General features: G+C 56.8%; 4 protein-coding genes across 4 annotated transcripts; 2 read left to right on the top strand and 2 right to left on the bottom strand.

Annotated features, from left to right (window-relative positions):
* Window positions 1–304: 304 nt before the first annotated feature.
* Window positions 305–1,469, top strand: CTHT_0007200 (putative peroxisomal membrane protein; the record flags this gene model as incomplete). The annotated part of the gene is made up of 2 exons (XM_006691188.1): window positions 305–1,274; window positions 1,345–1,469. 2 exons carry the CDS (start codon window positions 305–307, stop codon window positions 1,467–1,469), a joined length of 1,095 nt encoding a protein of 364 aa, XP_006691251.1.
* Window positions 1,470–3,002: 1,533 nt separating this feature from the next.
* Window positions 3,003–6,635, bottom strand: CTHT_0007190 (uncharacterized protein; the record flags this gene model as incomplete). Its single annotated transcript, XM_006691187.1, has 2 exons — window positions 3,003–6,235; window positions 6,290–6,635. The coding sequence occupies 2 exons, from the start codon at window positions 6,633–6,635 to the stop codon at window positions 3,003–3,005; spliced, it is 3,579 nt and encodes a 1,192-aa protein (XP_006691250.1).
* Window positions 6,636–7,890: 1,255 nt separating this feature from the next.
* Window positions 7,891–9,229, bottom strand: CTHT_0007180 (uncharacterized protein; the record flags this gene model as incomplete). Its single annotated transcript, XM_006691186.1, has 3 exons — window positions 7,891–8,320; window positions 8,377–8,567; window positions 8,621–9,229. 3 exons carry the CDS (start codon window positions 9,227–9,229, stop codon window positions 7,891–7,893), a joined length of 1,230 nt encoding a protein of 409 aa, XP_006691249.1.
* An 873-nt stretch (window positions 9,230–10,102) lies between these two features.
* On the top strand, window positions 10,103–12,444 carry CTHT_0007170 (uncharacterized protein; the record flags this gene model as incomplete). Its single annotated transcript, XM_006691185.1, has 4 exons — window positions 10,103–10,283; window positions 10,390–11,169; window positions 11,357–11,776; window positions 12,290–12,444. 4 exons carry the CDS (start codon window positions 10,103–10,105, stop codon window positions 12,442–12,444), a joined length of 1,536 nt encoding a protein of 511 aa, XP_006691248.1.
* Window positions 12,445–12,835: the final 391 nt, after the last annotated feature.

Genomic DNA, 12,835 nt, shown 5'->3' with positions numbered 1-12,835 from the left:
GCGGCTCGACTTGAATCTCCATCTGCCGTAACCCGTTAGCTTTGCCGCACAGAACGACTGAATACTTAATAAATGCAGTGTCTGTAGTGAGATGAGTTAAAAATCTTAAAAATACCCCGATTGTTCAGACAGAGCGATCTTGGACTCGCAACGTGTGAAACCCTGATTGAACCCTGCCTTCTGCCCTGCCTCTAATAAGTCGGCATCTGATCGCCCCACTCCATCTTAACTATCATCACCACCATCGTGACCATCACCGTCACCGCTGTCAACTCACCACATCGACAATAACATCAAGACAAAAATGTCCCAGTCAAAGCCCGTCCTCCCCCAAAATGACAACGTCGCCCACGCCCTTGCCGGTGCAGGCGGCGGCGTGCTGTCCATGGCTCTGACGTACGCTATCCTCTTTTCCCCCCCCCCCTCTCTCCCTTCCAAAAAGCCTCCTTTCAACGCTCCCTGCCATACTGACTTCTCCAGCTACCCCCTCATAACCCTCTCTACGCGCGCACAAGTCGAGTCTCGCCGCGCCTCCTCCGACTTTCTCTCAGCAGTCCGCAGCATCGTGCAGCGCGAGGGCATCTCGGGTCTCTACAGCGGCATGTCCTCCGCCTTGTTCGGCATCAGCGTGACCAACTTCGTCTACTACTACTGGTACGAGTGGACGCGGGCCTTCTTCGAGGCCGCAAAAGCCCGCGCGGGCAGGTCGTCGCGCAAGCTGACGACCGTGGAGAGCATGATCGCGGGCGCGATTGCGGGGAGCGCAACGGTTATTCTGACAAATCCCATTTGGGTTGTGAATACGCGGATGACGACTAGGAAGAGTGTGGGTACAGGGGAGGAGGGGAAGAAGGAGATTACGGAGAGCAGGGAGAAGAAAGAGGGGGAGGTGATTCCGGCTCCTGCGACCGCGAAGAAGGAGACTAAGCCGCCTTCGACGATTGGCACGCTGCTGGCGCTGCTGCGGACCGAGGGCCCCCAGGCGCTGTTTGCGGGTGTTGTGCCTGCCCTGGTGCTCGTCATCAACCCAATTCTGCAGTACACCCTGTTCGAGCAGATGAAGAACGCTGTGGAGAGGCGCAAGAGGAGGGTCACGCCCACTGTGGCGTTTTTCCTGGGTGCGCTGGGCAAGCTGTTTGCGACGACGGTCACGTATCCGTATATTACCGTCAAGAGCCAGATGCATGTCAAGAAGGCGGGGGAGAAGAAGGAGGGTGTTACCGAGGCGCTGAGGAGGGTTGTGAGAGAGGAGGGCTATGCGGGGTTGTATAAGGGTATGAGACTATGCCCCCTTGAGAATCTTCTTCGTTCTCGAGCGTCAGACGTGATACTAACGGTTAGCAGGCATTGGCCCCAAGGTGACGCAGAGCGTCCTTACTGCCGCCTTCCTCTTCGCCTTCAAGGATGTGCTCTACGAGTACTCTGTCCGCTTGCGCCGGTCCGTGGCCAAGAAGGGCATTGCTGCTTAAAGCAATCCACCACCGCCATACGTAAACCTAACCTCCGAAGAAGCATCTCCTCCAATAGATGCCTTCTGAGACTTGAGGGTTTGAATACATGCACGTACCCATTCCAGCCCATCCTATGATCTGTTCCAATCCAAGATACCCGCCAAACATCAATCCAATGAACCAAACAAGATTGGGCCGCCCACTGAAATGGGTTGTGTCCAGTCTACAAGACCTCCTCTCGGTTGTCTTCCTCCCCAACCCAACCCAACCCCCCCTTTTTTTCTTTTTTTTTTGTTGTTGTTGTCTTGGTGTTATTCATCAGAAGGGGAATGAGATAAAGAGAAAGGCATTTTTTTTCCAGGGTGCCGTCAGGGTGCCAATGAAGAGAATACATGGTTTAGCTACCATTGTAAAAGTACCTAGGCATAGAGCGAGAGGTATGGACTATGTCGATAGCGGTAGTGTCAATCAGGTGTTTCCAGCATCCAGGAATGAAATGTTTGGCCAGTTGTGAGATCCATGAACTGTTTGATGACACCTCCGACTTTAACGATGTTGACTCAACAGAATCACGGTCAGCACCACTATGCTATACTATACACATCAGATCTCTCGAACGCTCTTTCAATTGCTCTATGATACAGCTAAGCCTGTAACGTGCTCATTTCCACCTAATAATCAACCTCCCCCCTCCTTTCGTGCTCCCTCTACACACTTCACGCATGCAAAGCAAAACTCAACGCAGTATAATGCCTGAACTATTAGGTGTACAGCCCTAAGAGAACCAGTTCCAACACCCCCAGATTCTTGTATCCCCATCCCCATTCACCAGAACGTGTCTCATCACACCTCATCTGTCCATTAACATTCCATAAACTTAAGTAGCCTAATCCTATATACATGTAATTCATAGTTTTAATAATTCCTGCTTTGAGTTCCTAGCCACCCCTCATCCTTCCAATCAGTAGTAATGTAGTAGTTGCATGTGTTGTAAAAAGAGTTATTTTTTTTTAAAAAAAAAAATAAAAACAAGCCCAGGGTATATAGTATTCAATAACAACTGGTTAAAGAAAAAGAACATGATGAATGAAGAAGAAATCAGGGTAACCACCCATCGGCTTGGTGAAAAGAAAACAAGAAACATCCCCGTGATTATAATGCCCACCAGTGCATAGAACCCAGATCCATCCATCCATCCATCCATCCATCCATCCCATGCTTTTCCGGGCCTATCAACCTATATACGTATTGCGTAGCCTCCTATCTAGCCTACCCAAAACCAAGCCGAGTCAAAGTGTGAAGAATAGAGAAGAAAGTGAGCAAGAGAACAACACCCTCCTTTTTGATGATGACCACTTTTGTGTCATATCGCAACCAAATGAACCGAACCACTGCATGCTCCCAAGAAAAAATGTTGCTTCTCATGCCCTCCATGAAGACCATACACACCAACAACACTACACAACCCATGACACCAACCCCAATCCTTACTTGATTCTCCTCCAGTACCACACTCTCCCTCCCAGCACACCCCACTCCCCAGTAGACATCCTACATCCCCTGCCCCATTCCCCCCTGCTGCTGCGCAGCCTGCGCCGCTGCAGCTTGTTGTGCAGCTTGCACCTGCGCCTGCGCAACCGCCAATGCCTGCGCCTGCTGCTGCATAGCCTGCACCTGGGCAGCCTGCACCTGCGGCGGCAGTCCCGCGGCCAACCTACCCCCCGCCTGCTGCTGCTGCAACATACTCAGGACTTGCACCTTGGCCTGGTTGAGACACTTCTGCCTGAACTCGGCGAGCGCCTCGGGCGGGATGTTCTGCGCGTTGCCGCCAAAGCGCTCGGCCAAGGCGGGAAGGTTCTTGGAATAGAGTGCGTTGGAGTGGTTGCGAATTTGGTTTTGAACGGCAGGGTTCATCATAAGGGCGGCGAGTTGGTTTTGTGGGGGTTGGAGTTGAGCGATTGGGACTTGCGGGGCCGTTGGGGCGACTGCGGCTTGGGGAGGGTGGCCGGGCATGCCGGGTTGGGGTTGTTGTTGGGCGGCTTGTTGTTGTTGTTGCTGTTGCTGTTGTTGCTGCTGTTGCTGCTGCTGCTGCTGCTGTTGTTGTTGTTGCTGTTGGAGTTGCTGCTGTTGCTGTTGCTGTTGTTGGATGAGTTGGGCTTGTTGTTGGAGCTGAATTTGTTGCTGCATAACGGCGAGTTGCTGGGGGGTCATGCCGTTGACGTTGACGTTGACGCCCATCATGCCTTGGCGCTGGGCCTGCTGGGCGGCCAGTAGTTGGCGCATGTGGGCTGCTTGCATCGGGTTCATTTGTGCCAGCTGCTGCTGTTGCATGTTGTTGAGCGACTGCTGGTACTGCGCGGCCAGCTGGGCCTGGATATTGGGGTTCATCATCTGCCCGGCACGCTGCTGTTGTTGGGCAAGGAGCTGCTGCTGGATCATCATCTGCTGGCGCGCCGCGAGCTGTTGCTGCAGCATGTTGGCCTGCACGTTGCCTGGCACCATGCCGCTCTGTTGTAGTTGCTGCTGGTACTGCTGGATTAGACGCTGCTGGGCGGCCATCTGCTGGGCAGCAGCAAGGCTGTTGATGTTGACGTTCGGCATCTGCGCTATTCCCTGGTTGTTCATGAGCATGGCCTGTCCCATCTGTTGCGGCGTGGGCGTCATGACACCGGCCGGCGGGCTGGCCTGCGTCATGCGCGGAGTCGGCACAACCTGGGGCCGGGTAATCGGGGTCGCGTGGGGAATGTTGGGCGTGGCGGAAGGGACCCGAGGCGTTCCAGCAGCATGGCTCTGCTGGCTGCCGCGGGCAGACATAGACGGCGCCATGGGAACTCCCATGGGGTGGTTCTGAACCACCGACGGCGGCCGCGGTGGGCTCCCCGCCTGTCCCATGTTGGAGTTCGAGTGCTGCATGGCCACGGCAGCCATCGGCGGCATCGGCGAAGAAGCCGCCTGGGGAGTACCCTGCTGGACGATAGGGGACGACATTTGCTGGGGCTGCGAGACCTGCGAGAAGCGCGCCTGGGCCTGCTGGGCCATGCTGACCGGCATACCAGCTGTCATGCCCGCAGGCAGAGGACTCGGCTGCATCGGATGGGCATGCGGCGTCTGGCCCATGGTAGCCGCGGTTGCCGCCTGTTGTGCTTGGGCCTGAGCTTGCGCCTGCGCCTGCGCTTGTGCTTGTGCTTGTGCCTGTGCCTGTGCCTGGGCTTGAGCTTGCGCTGCCTGAGCTTGAGCCTGTGCTTGGGCTTGGGCCTGGGCCTGTGCTTGAGCTTGAGCTTGAGCTTGAGCTTGTGCTTGTGCTTGTGCTTGTGCCTGGGCTTGAGCTTGCGCTTGTGCTTGCGCTTGAGCCTGAGCCTGAGCCTGGGCCTGGGCCTGGGCCTGGGCCTGGGCCTGGGCCTGAGCCTGAGCCTGAGCCTGAGCCTGAGCCTGAGCCTGAGCCCGAGCCTGAGCCCGAGCCTGAGCCTGGGCCTGGGCCTGGGCCTGGGCCTGCGCTTGTGCTTGTGCTTGTGCTTGAGCCTGCGCGACTGGAGCAGCTTGAGCCTGCTGCAAACGCCGTTGAGCCTCCTGCCGCTGCTGGAGAACAATCTGTTCCTGGCGCTTGCGCTCCATTTCCGCCTGTTGTTGTCGGGCTTGAAGAATGGCAGCTTCCTGCTTCTGCTGCAGCAACTTGCGCTCCTGCTCAGCCTGCTTGATCCTCTCCTGTTCCTTCTTCTCGGCATGCTCTTGCTTGATATTCTCGATGAGCTTGAACCGCTCGAACCGGGGCTCCCAGGAGGCGGAGGGCGCCTGGCCATCGCCGTCGGCACCGTTCGCGCCGGCCTGGGCACCGGCCAGCTTGGACGACAGACGTTCGTCGAGCGTGAGCATGTAGCGTTCCTGCTCGGCAGCGAGGGCCTCGTCGTGGGCCACCTCGGCGACTGTCCTTTTGCGGACCTTGGGCTCTGGTGGCTTGTGTGAGTGTTCGGGATGTGCAAGCTTCTCCAGCTTAGCGATCGTCTCTTCGGCGTTCTTGGTTGGCTCGAGGTCTAGCTTAGGGTAAGTCGCCAGAAGAATCTTGGCCTCGACCTCGTAGATATTCTTGGGATCGAGCTCCATGTGGTCTCGCTTTTGCTTCTTGGCCGGGGGCGGCATCCCCGCAGCCGTCGGCGTTGGAGGGGGTCCGGCAGTGTGAGGAGTCGGCGGAGGTCCGCCGCTGTCAGATGCTCCACGCGGCGTGACAGTCTTGAGCAGGAGGTCCGTATGTAGAGCTTGGGCCGTCGGCATCAGGACGACAGTGTAGACCGTTGGCTTGGCTGGTTCGCCCTTGGCCTTCTGACCGTCCGCAGGAACAGGCGGTGCCGGCATGTTCTCCTTGTCCTTGTCCTCCGAGGGCTTTTCGGATGCAGGGGTCTGAGAGCCGTCGGCCGGTGTATCCTCCTTGGGGTAAGGAACATAGGGCGAGGGGGTAATGTAGGGATTGTGGTTGTGGATGGAGAAAGGCACGGTTTTACTCGACTCGGACGACGGCTTTGCAGCTTCCTTAGTCTGGTTGACAGTCCTGTGGTCGAAGACCTGGACGATCAAACACCCTTCATAGAATGGAACACCGCCTTGTATGAGGTACTCCATGATTTCGTGGGGGACGGTCCGGTTCCTCAAGTGCTCGATAAATATGCGCATGGGCGACTTGTATTGGAACATGCCCTCCTGCTGGTCGAAACGAAAGTGGTTCTGGTAGAGATGGACGATGAGCGACGGGGGATGGCCCGCGAACTTCTTGAGGATGTATTCGGGGGTGATGACTAAGACATGTTAGCTAAGGACTCGACAATAAACACTACAGCTGGGAGACAAACCATATGGCGGGGCGTCAAAAGTAGGCGAGGTGACGGGGTCCGTCGCGATGCTGGCCGACCGTAACCCGGCACTCCTCTGCCCTCTGCCGAGAGGTGGCCCGGGGCCCGGATCCCGGCGGATTCTAATCGTCGGACGGGTCGCACCGGGCGTCGTGCCGCCGGCAGACGGGGGATTCGAGGGCTGGCGAACGGCCGACGGGGCGCGCTTCGCAGCCATGGACGGGGATGGCGACGAACGAGACGGGGCGACGCCGTTGGTCTGAATGCCTGGAGGTATGGGCCGCTTGACCTTCGTGGCGGAGGGGGGATTAACGGGTGGCGCCGCGGCAGTGACCGTGGGCGCCATGGTGAAAAAAAAAAAAAAAAGGACGATGGGCTGCCCCGAGGCAGCGCAGATCAGATGTTGGATGCGATCACAGATACCCTGGATCGTGTGTGTCCTCCTCCCGACTCAGATCGCATCCGGGGGGCGATCAGCGAGCATAGGCTGGGAGGTAGAAAGTGTCAGAGAGTGTAAAGGCGGGCCAGTGATGAGGTCGAGATGGCGTCGTTGGGGTCGTGTATTATGTGGGGTCGAGGTTGGTGCGAGGCTCCCCAGATGTTCTGCCGATCTGGAAACTAAAATCTCAGAATCTGGAGCTGGTTCCAAACGCGCGTATATTCGATAAACGGTGCTGAGCTAATAATTGAAGGGACCGCTGGGAACACGGCGAACTCGACGTAGAGCGACACGCGTCACGGACGGGCGATGGCCGTCGTCGTCGACGTTGAAATCGCTGCGGAGACGGCGATGCTGGGCAGGAAACGCAAGTCGGAATCTGGAGTGCCGCAGTCGCTGGAGTCAGGTGCGGCGCGCTCCGGCAAAGCCAATGACGTTTCGCTACTGGCTTCGGCCTCCTTAACAGCTGAAATTCTTAAATTTGGCGCTGGCGATGGCCGGTCGCTGCAAAAACAAATTTCAATCGGTCGGACGGTTATCGCGATAGCTTGAATCGTATGTTGCAGTCGCAAGTTGAATGCGCGCGATAATGGCGGGGAAGAATGCGCGATGGCGGGTGGTCGTGATGATGGCGAAGGAGGAAGGCTGTCGCAGAAAGTCGTGTCTGGACTTTTGGCCGGCCTCTGATGGCTCGCTCGCTGGTGTCGCGGCTCTTTGTGTGTGGTGGGGGGGGGGGGAGATGCCTTGGCTTTCGTCCCGGACAGGTCTGTGGCGAACAGATCCGAGGCTTAGCTGACGCCACCGTCACGTGTTGTGGCTTGCCTCACTTATAGCTTTATTGAGGTAACCTACAGGTGGTTTAACATATGAGATGCTTCAAAGAGGTTAAGGACGCTGATCGCAAACGAGCTTTTGTTCTCTGCGTCGCCTTCTTAGTATATCGTAGGGTTTTGTTGATCAACTTAAGAACCCTTATGACAAAGTGAGAGAGAGAACTTCAACCTCCTGCCTGTCCTCCATAGCCTTCTAACCTTACACCTTGCAACAATCGGAAGCTGGTAATGCATGAAACAACATCAATTGACAGTCATCATTTCAAGATTCACATCAAATCATAATAGCCAGGTATTATTCCATCACTCCTCAAATCCCGTTATATCGCCTACTCCCTGCCTAGCACCCTACGGACCCAGTCATCATGCACCCTCGACACATCGACAACAATGACACCACGCCCACGACCAACGCGTTCCTCGCGCTGCCACCACACCACCTCCTTCCCATCCTTCTTCTTCTGCTTCGTCTTCTCCACCTCAGACTCGCTATCGACGAGACCGCCGCCGTGCGCGCTGTCGGCGCCGACGACTAGCACAATGTCGTGGCGCAGCCACGTCTGCAGCTGCGACACCACGCTGCCGTTCTCGCCCGCCAGCGACTCCTGCAGGTAGATGATCTCGGGCTGGATGTGCCGCAGGATGTAGGCGTGGCCTTGTGGCGTCGTGAACGTCAGGATCATGCTCTCCTTTTCGACGAGAGATTGGGCCTGCGAGTAGATGGCGTTGAAGGCGGGGTTGGGGGAGGATGGACCAACGCTGTGTGGTTGTCAGTAACCTGTTCCTTGTAGAGACGTGTAAGTTTGGATACTCACAGTGGACTCTTCGCCTCGTCGCCGGCTTGCGGGTGCTCGATCGCAGAGAAGGACGAGCTCAGGGAAGCAGGGGGATGGTTCAGGGTGCCAGAAGCATCCAATGCCGTGTCCTTGAGGTTCGGCGCGTAGATGAGAATGTAGAGCTTGTATTGCGAAGGGTCGGTAAGGCGAGGAATGTGCGAGAGGATAGACTGTAGTCTGTCAGCACGGCGCATTTTGCCACAGAGTGTGCCCCATCACTTACAGCATGCTCCAGGAAGCCATCGACATCAGAGTGATCCAGCTGGGTGTCGGCGGACACAATGATAGCAACCTTCTTGCGGCGCTTGTTGGCTTCCTTAGTCGGTTGCGACGTGGTAGCAGCGGGAGTAGTAGGAACAACCCGCTCCTTTTCCTTGCGCGCATCCGCCACTTCGGACCAGGTCTCGTGGTCGGCATAGTCCCGTCTATCCTCCTCACGAATAGAAGCCAGCGCGCTGCCAACAGCCGTCATGCCAGCCGCGACGGTCCTCTTCGCGCTGTCGAAGAAATGCTGTGGACTCGGGGTCCGGCGCAGGGCAGCCCAGGTCGTGGTAGGCGAGCCCTGCGACTGCTGGGACAGGAGGCGTTCTTCCTCATCGTCGGCTAGCGGCTCCTTGATGTCTGACAGCTCGCGGCTGCTTTCACCGTAGCGGGAGATATCGCTGCTGCTGTCGGTGTTATAGTCGAGGTCGCGGACGTCTTCCTCGTCTTCCTTCTGCTGGCTCCAGAGCCAGGCGGCCACGCCGACCGTCGCAGCCGTCACTGTCAAGACGAGCGGAACCCAGGGGCCCCAACCCCCGCGGCGGCGGGACGACTCATATGGCTGCGGCATGGGCGACGCGGGGATAAATCATCGCATTGACGGGGAGCGCGCTGCCGCAATGTGGGTGTTGTAGACCGCTTCGGCGCTTGTTCTGCCGTTGTGTCTCCCAGGCGTGCGAACAGGGGTGTAAAAGGCGACAGGCGGGTCGTTAAAACACCATCAGTCAACGTCGTAGGGGCTCGCGATAGACGCGTTTTTTCGATGACTTTGAGCGTTGGAGTTTACGATGGCTTTCTCGGAGCGAATCGTAGAAACATGTGGCTGGTAAGCGTCGAAGGCTGGGGATATTGGGGGGGGGTGGTGTGTGTGTGTGTGTCGGGATTGTTGATGTCCGCCCCCTTCTGGCTCCAGGTCTCCAGCTCCAGCTCCCCACAAGCCGAGCTCCAAGCAAAACCGAGGCCTGATGGTTGGCCGAACCAGGCGGCCAAGGCCTGGCCTGCATGGAAAACAAGAAGCGGCCAGCGCCAAGCCTGCGCAGCCTGGGAGCTGAGCGCCAAGGAGCTGATGCCAAGACCTGCGGGCTACCAGGGTCAAGTTCTTCGACTTCTCTGTGTTTTTGCGCGAGCCATATTCAGCTCCAACCCTAACCCTGGAGTTACGACACCAGCAACTCCTCGAAGTGGGATGTGGGTTTTGAGATCGCCGTTTTCAAGTGAGTCAGCGATCAAAATAAAACAAACACCACAACCTATTATAACGAGTGAGAGCCGCAACGATACAGCGACTCATTTGAATCGGGGGGACATTTCAGTTGAAGCCTTCTCCCTGTACCTCACGGCCCGCCAAATCCGAATATTTTGCTTCTTTTAAAATTAGTGCGGGGCACCTGAGCTTCACAGCCAACGCGGGGCATCGAAGAATATCACAAGCCTTCCTGCCGTCATGCCCCACGCCATCAGCCATGCCACCCCGGGGCTCCAGGCTCTCATCCTGTGCGGCCCCGGTAGCTCATTTCCGACCTTCACGGCCAACCCCGATGAGAACCCCAAGGCTCTCTTGCCCATCGCCAACCGGCCCATGGTGTGGTATCCCCTAGAGTTCTGCTATCGCGCCGGCATCACAAGTGAGTCTCTCACATAACAGTTCTGAGACCTCAATTATGTGCCATATTTGAGGAACCCTAACTATCCAGTCTCATAATATCCACCTCAAGTGCTCACATAACCCAGATATCACCCTCGTCTGCCCGCCATCCGCCGCCAATGCCATCACCACCGCCCTCAACACCAACCCCTTCCTCACCAGCCTGCCCTACCCGCGCCCGAACCTTCTGGCGCCCAAGGATCTGGACAACAATACCGGAACGGCCGAGCTGCTCCGTCTTCCCGAGCTGCAAGAGGCTGTCAAGTCCGACTTCCTCGTCCTACCCTGCGACCTGGTTTGCGAGTTGAGCGCAGACAAGCTGCTTCAGGCATGGATGGTGCGCTCTGCAAGTCTGGATGACCTGCTAGGCGGTGACGCGGGTCAAGGCCGGCGCAGCGGCGGCCTAGGAGTGTGGTACGAGACGCGGACGCCGACACGCATCAAGGGCGAAGAGACAGACTTCGTCGCGACCGTCCCGCTGCCGCCCTCGGCCGACCTTCCCGCCAAGGGCTCACTCTTTCCGCACATCAGCAAGCTGGTCTACTCGATCCCGACGGACTCGCTCAAGGATCTTCTCGAGGACAAGAAGGGCTTCCCCATCCGGCATGCCCTGATCCGGCAGCATCCCCGGGTCCGCATGCTTACTACCCACCGCGATGCGCACCTCTACATCTTCCCGCACTGGGTCATGCAATTTATCAAGGAGAACGACCGTCTGGAGAGCATCGGCGAGGACGTTATCGGCTGGTGGGCCAAGGCCGGCTGGCAAAAGGGTCTATCCGCCAAACTCGGCCTCGACGGTGTTCTCCGCGGGCCCGGCGAAGACTCTGACTCGGAGCATGCGGCCGAACCTCCCACCAAGGACGGTCCCCAAGGCCAAACCTCCCAACCTCCCAGCAAGCCCGGCTCTCCCTCAAGCCCATCCCCTCGCGATGAGGTCCCCGTCCCGCCTATGCTAGCCTACATCCATCCATCCCCCCTCCAACCCCAACACAGCTCCCGCGAACCCCCCTTCAAACCGCAACCAACCCCCCCAACCGTCTCAACCAACAGGCCCCATCATCCGCCGCGTCGACACCGCCCAGCTCCTTCTCAACGTCTCTCTCCAGCTCGCGAAACTCCCCTCCCTGGAAGAAACGGGCCCAGATGCCCCAGCCTCTCCCTTCTCCCACGCCCGCAAGATCGCCTACCCGGAGGGCGTGAAACCCCGTACGACGATCACCAAGGCAGACAGCCTGGTGGCAGACAACGTGACGGTCGAGGAGAAGACGTCGATTAAGGAGTGCGTGATCGGGGCGGGGTGCCAGATCGGGGAGGGGGCGAAGCTGTCGCAGTGTCTGCTGATGGATGGGGTGGTGGTGGGGAGGAATTGCAAGTTGACGCGGTGTGTAGTGGGGAAGAGGGCAGAGATTGGGGAGGGGTGTGTGCTCACGGAGTGTGAGGTGCAGGAGAATTTGTTGGTGGAGGCAAAGAGTAAGTTGCCATCATGTTTCCTGTTTTCTTCTCTGCTTCTCCTTTCGCTCTGGTTCGATCTGGTATTCGGCGGTTGTTGTTGTTACCGTTGTTATCATTGTCTTCGTGTAGTATGCGATGGCTTGCATTGCTCTCGCGTGCGTGGTATGGTGTTTCATGACGTACTATTTTTGTTCACTTCTTCCTTTCTCTCCTTCAAGCACAACACCTGCATACTGTCCAATATACTCATTCGATCTCCTTTCTCCTATCCGTCTATCATTGCCTCTATCCAATGCAAAACATTCCAAGCCACGTCTCTCCCCGACAGCCTCAGACCTGCAGAGCAACGAGAGTCATGGAGAGTGGCGCAGCCAACAGCAACATGAAACATCAAGCCCCTGCAAAGATAGTTTCACAGCATATTGCTTCCGTTTGTCGAGTCGTCGATTCATTCTTTGTTTTTTGCCCTGCTGCGTTAAGCATCAGTTATTATCTCCAGTCGGATCAGCTAACACTTTACCCCCACAACAGCCGAGGCCAAAGACGAAAAGTTCATGTCCTCCTCTGGGTTGGAGGCTGTTGATGATGATGATGGGGAGGAGGAGGAGGAGGAGGAGGAGGAGGAGGAGGAGGAAGAGGATGGGCATGATGGGTATCAGGATGGCGGAGAGTCTGATAAGGAGTAGGTTCGGTTCCTTGTAGCTTGTGGTAGATGTAAATGTTTCGTACCTTTGAGTGTTGGTAGATTTCTCTAGGGATTTCAATGGGAATCGGGGGCTGGACAATGAAGCAGATAAGATAACGGAGTGTGAGAAGAATGCAAATACCATACATGTCGAAACTGTTTTCCGCACCCATCATCCACAAGCTGAAGGTTCTGATGGCATTTGGAGCGGTAGCATTGTGTAGTCAGCTTGATGTGTTAATTGATTTGTGTGAGTAACTGTGTACCTTCCCATCTGCTGACGAGACTCTTCGCGAGAGCGAAGTCGTGTGAACCATCCCTCATACTCTCTCAAATGGCCATGTCTTTCCCAACAATATTCTCACAGACAGGCAGGCAGCAAATGAATGAAT

The sequence above is a fragment of the Thermochaetoides thermophila genome (genome assembly GCF_000221225.1).
Source record: "Thermochaetoides thermophila DSM 1495 unplaced genomic scaffold scf7180000011806, whole genome shotgun sequence".
NCBI lineage: Eukaryota > Fungi > Ascomycota > Sordariomycetes > Sordariales > Chaetomiaceae > Thermochaetoides > Thermochaetoides thermophila.
This window is presented reverse-complemented; position numbering and strand designations above follow the sequence as displayed.